The sequence below is a fragment of the Barbatula barbatula genome (assembly GCF_947034865.1).
Source record: "Barbatula barbatula genome assembly, chromosome: 6".
Lineage (NCBI taxonomy): Eukaryota > Metazoa > Chordata > Actinopteri > Cypriniformes > Nemacheilidae > Barbatula > Barbatula barbatula.
Window position 1 is genome coordinate 13,201,716 of NC_136765.1, and position 12,422 is coordinate 13,214,137.

At 39.6% G+C, this 12,422-nt stretch overlaps 1 protein-coding gene across 1 annotated transcript in view; it reads right to left on the bottom strand.

The window, feature by feature from the left end:
- Positions 1–653: 653 nt before the first annotated feature.
- asap2a (ArfGAP with SH3 domain, ankyrin repeat and PH domain 2a) overlaps positions 654–12,422 on the bottom strand; it is a 46,088-nt gene continuing 34,319 nt past the window's right edge. The window contains exons 12-28 of the mRNA XM_079458157.1: positions 12,018–12,105; positions 11,285–11,333; positions 10,998–11,164; positions 10,306–10,439; positions 9,733–9,827; positions 9,448–9,637; positions 8,753–8,838; positions 8,429–8,544; positions 7,750–7,817; positions 7,316–7,423; positions 7,035–7,242; positions 5,135–5,281; positions 4,824–4,929; positions 4,319–4,404; positions 4,125–4,210; positions 3,105–3,218; positions 654–2,297 (exon numbers count right to left, since the gene is read on the bottom strand). Of these exons, the coding sequence (XP_079314283.1) occupies positions 2,223–2,297; positions 3,105–3,218; positions 4,125–4,210; positions 4,319–4,404; positions 4,824–4,929; positions 5,135–5,281; positions 7,035–7,242; positions 7,316–7,423; positions 7,750–7,817; positions 8,429–8,544; positions 8,753–8,838; positions 9,448–9,637; positions 9,733–9,827; positions 10,306–10,439; positions 10,998–11,164; positions 11,285–11,333; positions 12,018–12,105 (1,923 nt within the window). The 3' untranslated portion in view covers positions 654–2,222. The remainder of the gene's footprint in view (positions 2,298–3,104; positions 3,219–4,124; positions 4,211–4,318; positions 4,405–4,823; positions 4,930–5,134; positions 5,282–7,034; positions 7,243–7,315; positions 7,424–7,749; positions 7,818–8,428; positions 8,545–8,752; positions 8,839–9,447; positions 9,638–9,732; positions 9,828–10,305; positions 10,440–10,997; positions 11,165–11,284; positions 11,334–12,017; positions 12,106–12,422) is intronic.

The following is a 12,422-nucleotide window of genomic DNA, read 5'->3' on the forward strand; positions in this document are numbered from 1 at the left end:
CTGGGAACGCCTCGATGTCCCCCCGGAAGAGCAAGAGGAAGTGTCTAGGGTGAGGGATGTCTGGGCATCTCTACTTAGACTGCTGCCCCCGCGACCGGACCCCGGATAAAGCGGAAGAAAATGGATGGATGGAAAACCAAACACGTTTAAAACCTGACTTTCTGTGGAACACAGATGATGATATTTTGAGTGTTTTGTGTCCATACAGTGCAAGTATGTTTTTTGGAGACCAAAACATTTTTGTGTTCTGCAGAAGAAAGTCATACAGGTTTAGAGTGTCACGAGACTGAATAAATGACAAAAGAATTGTCATTTTTGGTTGATCTGCCCCTTTAAAGTAAATGGTCATCCTACCTTTATCCTGTAGATGGCAGTGTTTTCAGCCTATTTAAAGTGGTAGTTCTCAAAAATTCTGTCATAATTTACTCACTCTCTTGTCATTTCAAACCTGTTTGACCATCTGTCTTCTGCGGAACACAAAAAAAAAGATATTTAGAAGAATGTACAACAGTGGCCCTTAACATCTAATGGACACAAAACCAGTGGAAGTGAATGGGCACTTGTTCGGTTACCAACATTCTTCAAAATATCTTCTTTTGTGTAATGCAGAAGAAAGTCTTACAGATTTGAAACGACACGAGAGCCAGTGAATTATGACAGAATTTTCATTTACTTAAACTTTCAAATTAAAACAGCTCAACAGCTGAGAATGTAAAAATCCCTTCGGCTAATACATCACAACAGTTCAAGTATTTAAAACAATGCAAGCAAATTGAAATTCATTAAGGTTTTGTTTAATTCCAGTTTTCCCATGTATTGTACATATATTTATATATTAGCGTCAATGAGAGTTATGGTGGGTGGGTGACTAGAAGTTTATCCTAACAGTACATCTACATATAGGTCATTATCAGTTGAGCTCTCTGTTTACAATTAAATATGCACAAAGCAAAGTCTACATATATTTACAGAAGGCCAGGTGCCATTTATATACAGTCCACTGAACAATGGAGAATAAAGGCATCCCTTCACTGGCCGAGTTACAGATCACTCTCAGTCGAGCTCCATCATGACTTACAATATTTTAATTAAAAGTTACATAAGAGACTATCAAGTTGCTCTGCAACCACATCAAACACTCATCACATAAAACGCTCCACTATGGTACTGCCATACAGAACCCTATTCATTCATTAAACGTTTCAATACTTGAGAAAAGATTAATAATGGTGGTGTTAGAGCACGACTGGTAATGATGAGCCATTTTCTCCTGAACACAAAGCACTAGAGAGAAAGAGAGAGGATTATTACTGTTACAGAGTCGTTTAGCCAAAGACAGGAAGAACCCTAGAAACATTCGGAAAGGTCAAAATATTTAGTTCTAGACAGTCGCACACATTTGTAACAGCACAGAATTCACATTCTCGGTTGTTACATTAAATAACGGATTAGCACATACCTCGCAAGGTAAAAACTGTTCAGCATATTCCAGCTCTGCACACTAAAGGAAGTTCGAAATAACTAAGAGCATCTAAATAAAGAACATAGACAGCTCAGAACTATTATAAATATCTATACACACACAAACTCTCCTTAGTAGTTCATTGTTCCATTCATCCCCCTGCAGGACCGTCGTTGTGCTAAAAACTACCAGCAGGTACAGGATGAGACCTTCTTCCTCAACACTAATAGAATCACCCAGCATCATTTCTGTCGATTTCGCTCACCCATTGCATTTCTGAGATATCCAAGGTGTAAGAAAGGGAAGGCTTATTTAAATGCCCAGCACTGGGGCAGGTAATGCCTCCCCCCAAAGGACGCCAGCGCATATTTCTGTTTTAGCACCATTACAGAGCTGTAATTTCCCAAAAGTCTTTTGAAGTCACAATATTCCCCATACATCCTTCATTTCCATGCCAGATATGGAATGTGTCCATACGCGACATAAATCAGTCATAAGCGCACAAATCCCACAGTTAAGTCGTCCTCAACGCCATTTAATGACTGTGATTAATTTTAGATGGAAAATGCATGTACTGCACCCAAGTCAGGATCATATCTGGTCTACAAACCAAAAATGAAGAAAATGATCTCCAAACTTGTTTGATGTGATCAGGTGTTACATTCCAGAGACTGCATTGCCCTAAAGCGACAGCAGAAACAAAGATGATGATGGTGATGGCGACAGAGGTGATGATGTCATCAGTCCAGATGTCCGACCGTCAGTCCATGATAAAGTGTACGAATGTGACCGGAAACGCTCCTCTTCTCATGGGCTCTCCCTCGATGTGGCCCAGCTACAGAACAACCAACAAAAATATGTTATAATACATCAGGCCATGCTGAGAACACAAGAGCTCTCTCCAGCCATCTGTATCTATCAACAAACAACTGCAAAAAAACTATTTTAGGCCACATCATAACTCTTAAATTTACTAGATCAACCTTGGAATAAATATAAACAGGCAAAAGATCTGTGAATCTCACATCTGTCAGGCCAGAAGAACCTGCAGAATTGCTATTCAAGAACTGTAAAGGCTCAAAGAAATGCAAGAAAGCCCATATTCGTTTCGTATTTCTTTCAAAGACACATGGCAATACACAATCAATTCTTATTTCTGCTATGTGACCTCAGGTGTGATGCGTGTTTTTATATGCACTGGACAGCAAGTGTTCTCCAGCTATTGCCAATTAAGGAAACCAAAAACAGAGCTGGAAAAGCAGTGAAGCGCATCCTTGTGTGAATAGCGCTGCCGTAATGCAGGCGGAAGACTGAGATTTGGGGATTTGGCTGTGCTGCTCGAGAGCGTCCTGTGAGAGTAAATGACTAAATACGGCTGGTGGAAATAAAAGAGATTTGGTGGAAAACAAGATGCAGCTGGTCTGTATTCGGCCAGAGAGCCGCTGAACTAAGACTGATGATGTGAATCAGCTTGCTTATTAATACGAAAGCTAAATAGCTATCTTTTCTGTTTCTCCCTTTACAATTCAGCTTTTTTTTAAATAAATAGAATTTTGCACAAACATTTTTTTAATAATTTATTTTGCCAAATGTCAGCCCGTCTTGAGCTGCATGGATTCATCTAGTCTGTGAAGTTACTCACCCACCACTCCTGATCCTCCTCACCGTCCACCACAATGATCTCTCCCTCTGAGAAGGTCAGCTCATCCGGGTTATCAGCAACACAGTTATACATGGCCTTTACACGCTTGGGCTTCTGCATGTATTTAGAAACACAAACAAGAACGTCAGGTGGTACGCCATAGCCTTATGATCCATTCAAATATATATATATATATTTTTTATGTAGAAGTAAAATCAAAGTTGAGTTAGATTTTTCATAGATCCCTAAAGTTTTGACTGAGTTTCATAGATCCCTTTATCACGATTATCATTAAAATATTTTCTGCAAGATCATGGCCATAGCCAGCTATGAGGTCACTGAGGTCAGGATCTCCGTAATTTGACAGCATCATCCAATTGAAAGAGTTGTGAGTGAGTGTATGCGTTGGTATGCAATCTCCGCACTGCATACCCGTAAGAACACACTTACGTACCCGTTTTCATGTAATGGCACACTTTAGGAAGTTAATATAGTAGGGCGTTGCGTATGGGAACATTTTAGTTTTTCTTTTATGTTTTTCGACGCATGATCTGAAAGAATGCCATTGTCAACTTTAGTAATATAAAACCATTTCCCAAAAACAAAATAGTTGACAGCAAGTAAACTGGTTCCAGACCCGCTCGGAGTGGGTAGAGTAGGACCAGTTAGTCATTTTGGAAAACCACTAGCCTTGTTTATAGGTAAAAGTTTATCATTTGTTAACTTTATTATTAATTATATTTATTGGAGTTGAATGATTCATAGCATGTATTGATAATATTAGGTAGACTATAATTTAGGACAGCCCACCACAGACCCCTCTTATTTCAAACCCTGGCTACTGCCATGTGCAAGATAATGACCCGTTTGGTTCAGGCATTCAAATTATTTTCACCGGCACTAATAACAGGTGCAAAAACATGGTTTTGCCTGTGAATGTCGTGTAAGACTTTCAATTCGTTGCTTCTGTCTACTGAACATTGTCCTTGATGGTTTTTCAAGATTCATTGATGCACGTACCAGGTAGGTTTTCCTGGGTATGTGGATTGGAGGCATAGACTGGCCAATTGTGTTTTGAGATGGTGGAGATCCCGGAACTTCTTTAGCTGCTCGGAAAAACAACAAAAAAACAACAGGAAATGACATCATAATTACCACCCAAATATCCAATTCAATACTGCAGCAAACCTTTTATTACTCAAAGACCAACTTACAGTTAAAATGGTTTCTTTGACATCTACCTGGTCTCTCGATGGATCCCGAGCGCATCAGCGAGCTTTTGTTCGGATTCTTTTCCACACTGCAACCAACAAAGGGAAAAAACGCATTTCATCACAGTTAATCAGCTTAAATTACCTTAAAACAATATGCAATGTCCACCCCCCCCCCCCCTCGTGTCTGCAGTACAGTTATAATAACTACGATATTGAGACTCGGGTCATGCTGGGTAACACCATTAGTAATCTGCGTGCTCTGCTTGTCTCTTCGACTGGCGCTGTGTGTGTGAACGAGAACTTGAATAGGAATTAATGACCTGGACAGAGAAGCGGTTCCCTGCAGACATTTTCCACCTCTTCAATCACAAAGGGCACACTCACCTTAACCACGGAGGAGAAACATCAACTCGCAACTAGTTTGTTTACTTTTTGGACCCATTTTACCATCTGTTGTGTTGATAGAGGGTGTGTATGTGTGTGGATGAGTTCTAGAGTTTCTGACCTTGCAGCCCAGCTGATGTTCTGACCAGTTCTAGGCTGTATACTCATACCCTCCATCATGCCGGAAGTTTTAGCCACGTGAGGGGGAGGACCACCCGGCGCGAGAACTGAGGAGAGAGGATTAAGGTGTTACGCACGCTTGAGATTATTAAAAAGTAGTCACGGGCTTAATTTTGGCCGCCCAGCATTTGACAAGCATCCCCTAAAATGTAGCCAAATCGTCTGATTGTTTGATCCGAATCGCTGCATAATTTTCACCAAACAAAAATCAATCCAATTTATCCATCCACCGTTCATCAGAAGCAAACTCACGGGAGGTGGATGTGACTCGTAACGGGGGGGCTGGGGGGTGCATGCTGGGGGGGTCAGAGGAAGATCTCTGCCTGCCTGTCAGATCCACGGTGCCAGGCTTCCAACCAGGTGAACCCTGAGCCATTCCGCCAAGACCAGACGGCTGAACTGTAGAAAGGTGAGAGACTATGAAAAATAGCATGAAACATTTAGAGATTAAATTCCTCAGGCTTTTGTTTACCAGATGTGTGTGTGTGTGCTGCAGTGTTACGGCTAACTGTATGTGTCCGTTGATGCATTTTAAGCAGAGATGAGCAATGTTTTTAATTAATTCTCCGTGTGCTGAGCGGCAGGGCCGCATGGGCATTGTGGGACTGACAGCGCAAAGGTCGACTTTATGCAAATAAGAGATGAAAAATGCTTAGCAACAACCAATCATTTCCTAACTCTTTCCCTACCAATGACAAGATTTTGCATCTCTGTGTTTTCACTGTTATGCTGTAGGGGGCGCTCTGTTGTGCATCTGCTGATATGGTTAGCATCTATAGATCCAAAAGCAAGAAATATTCTCTGATTTGATCGTTTCGAATCAGATCTAGACAAACACATTTATTTTTATTTTTGAAGAAACCTAACCGCATTCGAGAGGCCACAATAAATTGAATAGAATATACATATTTTTGGATCATTCTTTTATTTTGTTTTCAGTTGATATGTTGTACCTGTTTGTTCATATATTTATAGAACATATTTTTCAAAGTTTTGTGAAAATGCTCAACAATGCAGTTTTTTTACAAAAAAATCTGAACTACCTCCATTGCTGCAAGCAGATTATATATGAGCAATTAAAAATATAATATATATAACTTATCAATATTCTTTTTATTTTACATCACATGCTGCTTCACTAATTTATTAGCGACATATATGTTTAATTCAGATATCAAATAGAATTTGCATGCATGCATTGGCTAGTCTAAGGTTTTCCGTGGACGCGTTAAGTTTCTTTTGTACATCAGCACAGCTCTATTCTGCATCTTATTTCATTAGATCCTTGAACAACAGAGCTTATTGTCAAGACTGCAAGACAGAGATTTGTTTTCAAAGACAGTTGAGAACTATAGGATTCAGCTCCAAGTCCCAATAGTCAGAATAAAACATGCTCTAACACTGAGATCAGCTGTTTTCATCTGTAGGAAACTGTGATTGACATCTAGCAATAGGATAATGACTGATATCAGATGTTCTGAGCCATATGAACTGTTTTGAAGCACTTGACACCTGCTGCCAAGCATCTGAGCTCATAACAGCTCCTGCCAGCCCAAACACCCTGGGAGCACACATTCAGGTCAGTATCTTCACACGGCCGTTGCCATGGAGCTTTGCAGTGTAATTGGGGGAGAGGGTGAGAATTCAGGAACAGGTCAAATGAGAATTCTAACATTTTGAGATGTTGACATCTGTTGACATCATTAGTGGTCCAAATCTTTTTTTAAAGAAATGACAGGCACATTTTAACAATGAAGTTGAAAGGGTGGATGGCAGATTCCTTGTTTTATGTAGGTTTATTAATGATTTGAATAAGATTTGTATTTATATTAATTTCTATGCTCAATTTTCGTACTTTATTTGATTTTTACTTATTCGTTTAATTATCATTTATCTACTTATTTGCTATAGGTTTGATTTATTTTTATAATCAACAATGTTAGAGTTATAGTTTTTATGCCTCAACTTAAACTTATTTTGTCATTTCTTTTTTTATACAATTTACATATATATTTCAAGCATAATTTTATTCTAATATTATTTAGTACATTTTTTTATGTGATTTTAACAGATTCAACAGAATTGTTTTAATAGTTTTAGTAAACTATTATAACCTTGGTGAATGATCAAATATGAAATACATGGTCAATACCTAGATTTCGGGGTGGTAGAGGTGGCGCAGACGTGGACAGGGTGACGGATGAGGTGGTGTTGATGATGGTTCCATAGGTCTCATTGTTGACCAGGTTGGGCACGAAGCTCCGCTTGTCTTTGACCAGACTGGACGTGCTGGGCTGAACGGAGTTACTTCCTGGTGTGTAACAGCTAATGGGTCTCTCATCCCGCCGGTGAGGGCTAGACTGTTGACATAAAGATGAAAAAGTCAACACTGATCTAACACAATCCAGACACTTTCTTTGAGTTCTTCTTAACCTTCTCATCCAGATCTTCATCACTTTCATCGAGGTCCTCATGTTGAAGCCTCCATTCGTACTCTACGTGCACGTGAGCGTTGAACTTTCCGGCAAGTGCCTGGTTCAGCTGAAGATAAATAGACATTTACATTTAGTCATTTAGCAGACGCTTTTATCCAAAGCGACTTACAAAGAGTTCAGGGAGCAATAAGCGATATGTCATAAAAGAGCAATAGTGCGATAGGTGCTAATACAAAGTTACTAGTTACAATTTAATGTAAATCGATAAAATAGCAGTCAGTGTAAAGAAAGATGTACTCTTTTTATTGATGCTATTCAATCCGAGAAATATAAAAAGGACAACAGAACCAGCAATCTACTCTCGGAGACAAACACAGCATACAATTGTAAAGAAAGATGTTTAAATAATAAATGCACAGAAAAGTAGCTCACCAGTTCCTCACACTGTATATGTTTGAGTCGTCGGGCGATGTCAAGCGGGGTCTCACCAGCCTCATTAGCTAAAAACACAAACATTAAGAAAACACACATTCCTTTAGGCACTTTACAGAGTCTACTCCCTAAGATGCTTTTAAACTTAGTAAGCAGAACCTGGGTGGATGAGGACATCCTTAACATTTTCCTCTACATTCTGGGCTACTGGCTTCCTTTAGTGCACAGTAGTTTATGAATAAGACAAAACCAAGACTATCCAGATAGCTTGCTCACAAAAGACGCTGGCAGAGAGCTGAAAGAGGAGATTCCCTGGCACGGTTTACTCTCCCACATACAGTTCACACACAGAACTGCAGGCCACATATGGCTGTGAGCTATATTTTGATTCTATTGTCTGTGTACAGACTGTTAATGGGAGAGATTCCTGTGCATGACAACAGGCTTGCACAAACCCTCCCTAATCCCAAACTGAGATTTCCCAGCAGTCCAAGTAAAAACATGGTGCGAGAGTATCCTGAAGAGTGCCACCAGACAAAACAAAGAATCTGGGAAAAACACAACTTGCACCGAACTGATTTTTGTCCAATCAAATGCCTCCAAACTGGAAATGTCCCTCCCCCAATATCATACGCAGAGCTAACACAGAATATTTCAGTTTTACTTGTTAATTTCTTACCGATTTCTATCGAGGCCTTTCCTCTCAGCAGCAGTTTAAGACACTCGCTGTTGTCCGTCAGACAGCAGTAATGCAGCGCTGTGCTTCCTTTAACCGTTTGCTTATCCAGGTTTAAACTGCGGAGGGAAACGCACACAATTTTGCCTTTTTAAAAACATCAAATCTGGACTCTCACAGCTACAACAGTCCCTTTAACCTTCCAGACTAGTATGTTTGAATAGTTTCGGTCAAACGGTGTGAAAAAGGCATTCATTCAGATGTATTTGGTCGGCAAAGAATGGAAATAAAAACACAAGGTCATTTCCAGCCTCGGTTGTCGGGTACCTGTTTTGGGTGAGGAAGTCCACGATGTGAAGGGAGGTTCTGTCCACCAGTCTGACGGCTAGATGAAGGGCTGTCTCAAGTTGTTCCTACCACAGGAAATCAAACAAACAAACAAACAAACCTAGGTGAGACATGGAGAGGAAAATTTTGTTTGGTGGTGAAAATATTTTGTGGCTTAACCCATGAATGTTCAAGTATACAATGCCTGAGAAATTCTTCCATTAAAATGTATATACTAGAAATACTCATTATATATATATATATGTCTAAAATTACTAGTTTCTGCAAAAATATTTATTTTACAACAATAAAAATTGTGTTTCTGGACACATCTTGTGTAAATATCTACTTAAAGGGGCAGTTCACCCGAAAATTAAAATTCTGTTATAATATACTCAACTCTCAAGTTGTTCCAAAATGAAACTTTTTCGTTCCGTTGAACACAAAAAAAGACGAAACAATTCTGGGGCACGATTGACTATCATAGTCGTTTTTTGTCTCTACTATGGAAGTCAATAGTGCCCAAGAACTATTTGGTTGCAAACATTTTTCCAAATATCTTTCTTTGTGTTAAGTAGAACAATGAAATAAACACAGGCTCAGAACAACTCGAGTGAACTATCCCAGTTTAACAGGCACTTTGGTGTTTTGATAAAGCTCACTATATCATCCAATCAGGGTCAAGACAGACTTACATGGCCATTGGCCAGCGGTATGGGCTCCATTAGATCGACCCCCTCAGCGAAAACCTGAATTAGAGAGAAAATATCTCTGGCCTTCACGGCATCACACAGCGTGTGCAGTTTGGAAAGAGCATCGGGACACTTCTTCCGAGCGAAGCGTTTCTCTGTGTATTTGGCCATGATGAAGTCTTTCCTCGCCTGCCTGTGCCATTAGAGAGCAGAAAAGAGTGGACGTGCTTAATATAATACAACACAAATGTGATGGTCGTGAATTCCCAAAGAAAAACTCTGGCTTACATGTCACTGGCTGGATTTGGTTTGATCACATCTTCTGCTGTCAAACAGGCTTCCATGATCTCATTAAAGCCAGCATTCCCCACGTTCTTGGCCAGCTGAACACCACAGCACACAGCATACACACAAACACATGCATGAAGTCAAGTGTACAGCACAAACGAATTGCGTCAAACAACACCGAACAGCCGAACACGAACAGACTTGATGCATTTAATCAGGGTCCATTTAATGTGTTTTGTTATTTCATAAAGAGCAAATCAGTCTACAACAATGTGTCTTGGCGAGCATTCAGAAAACCAAGCTTGTCTCACTGCGGTTAACAGTTCTGCAGTCTTGTGTAATTGCCGTGATGATTGTAAATGACTCTTTGAAACATTGGGGCTGAAATCATGCATGTGGATTGACTCCCAATGAGCCTGATTAGATTTTTTTGAAGAAAACAATATAAAAATACAAAGCATGCAGGCATAAAGTCCAGTGCAAACCAAATAAACAAACTTATATCAGGCCTAGAGCAGCAGTCGTGAAGAATCTAAGCAGATGACAATCTGACATTAAACATCAAACACTAACCAAGAGCTCCGAGGTGCTGAGAACATCTAGTGTTAAAGACTGGATTCTGGAGTAGTGCACGCCCAACTCTCGGTGGATACCAGAACACTCGATGCATGTCAGGATGCCAAGGTTGGTGGATAGCCATGTCGGACCTGAGGGACAGAAAAAGATGCTATAAATGTTTCTGCGAAAGAAAGGTTTTCGATCAAGAACACACGTAAAAAGACAACTAAACAAAATGAAATACGTAAATCTCCAAATATTTTTGTAGTTTTAAAATATTACAAAATATCGGCTCACCTTAGATGTATCTCTATGATAAATCTACTCATAACTGTATAAACAAGTGTAAACTAATGTAAGAACTATGTTTAAATATCTCTTTGCTTATTAGTTAACCAATCTTTCACAGTAGACGTCGCTTAAAACAGAAATTGATAAGTAGAGGAAGTTATTTTGATAAGTCGTATTGTCTATATAAAATAAAGCCAACTGATGAATTAAATGCTACAATAATTGTTAATATCAATACAGACATATTAGTTTTGGCATCATGCTCCTTTTCGACTAGTGGTTGGGCGTGTGATTGGTCCGAGCAGACAAGCCAATGCAAATTCAATCATTCCAGTCGACTTCCTTTACAACCAGCTTCCACGTTGTACTTCCTCCGAGCCAACCCACAGCTTCCTGTCTATTTTCAAATCGCTTACCAGGAGCTCCGCAGTCACAGCAGACGTCGTTGCCGGCCATCCGCTTGACCTCAACCAGGATGGCCTTTGTGAGCTCCTGCACGATGTTGTTCTCGCCAACGTGCTGGTCACCCTTAAAAGCGTTGTGGAGCGCCTCCTCTTTACTGTTCTGCAACACTGAGATCCATCTGAGAGGAAACCCAGAGATTATCAGAGGAAGTAGAAAGGAGTGATTTCAAACAAAACTGGTTTGATAGGGTAACGGTGAATGTCCTGTGACAGCGTTCCCACTGGAAATATAAACTCACATTTGACATTCCGGCTCATCTTCTGCCTGGAAATGATACGTTCGGTCATCTACAAATCACAAAAAACAAAGATTGAGATGAATGCATTAAAAAAATTTACACCATAGATATTATTGTAAGAAATAAATTAAAATGACAAATAATGGTATTAATTTAAATCGTAAAATTTTTGTTAGAGTAAGAAAAAAAAAAGCATAATAAAAGTTTGTGACTCCCTATATTATAATATTTATAATAGAAACTATACACTTGATATATAAATATAAAGATATTTAAAGAGAATGTTCAAGAGAAGATAACCTCAGAAACTCCCGTTCATGAACAAACACATGAACTTGTTTTTCTCTCTGGCGTCAGTTTCCTGTGGTTACATGAGGAAGTACTGGAACATGAGAGAAAATCCCTCAACCAGGCCTAGCGTTTCCTCACAGATAACACTCACAACAACACCAGCTCAAGAGAGAACTATAACAAAACAGTGTGAACCAGTCTGAGGAGGTTTGCTGGCTTAAGATCAAAATTAACTGCCTAAATGAACAAAACCGTCCAGTACAAGTTGTTGGAAAAAGAGTATGTTAAAGGATAACCTATACTGCTTTATGCTATGCAGTATGTAAATACATTTCTTGCGACACAAACATGTGTTATAAACACTTTATTGACTCCTTTCATTGGCTCCTACATAATTTTGACAGATGTGTGTGTAAAGTAACATTGGCGGCGGTAACCGTACGGGAGATGAGGTCAAAACTCTTCTTTTCCTCTGGGTTGTGCTTCACCTGACAAGTGAGAAGATTGAGTTTGGCAGGAGGTCTGTTAGCCTGAGTCACAGAGAAACAGAGACAGAAAGAGCATAAGAGATACAACACTTAAACAGACATACAGTACAAAACATTTCAGTCACCAATTACATTTTACCCCAAAATACTGTCTTGAATGCACCTTGAAGAACACGTTTCTTTAAAAATATATCTATCACATTATCATTTGCATTATTGTTCACATAATGATTTACTTTCTGAAGTTTCAGAATCAGATCATACATCGATGTGCTCTGGATGAAGGTGCACAGATGCGATTGCTGTATCCCGCTTTCATTCTACACCCAACAACCCGCCTGCCAGTTGTCTTAGTGACA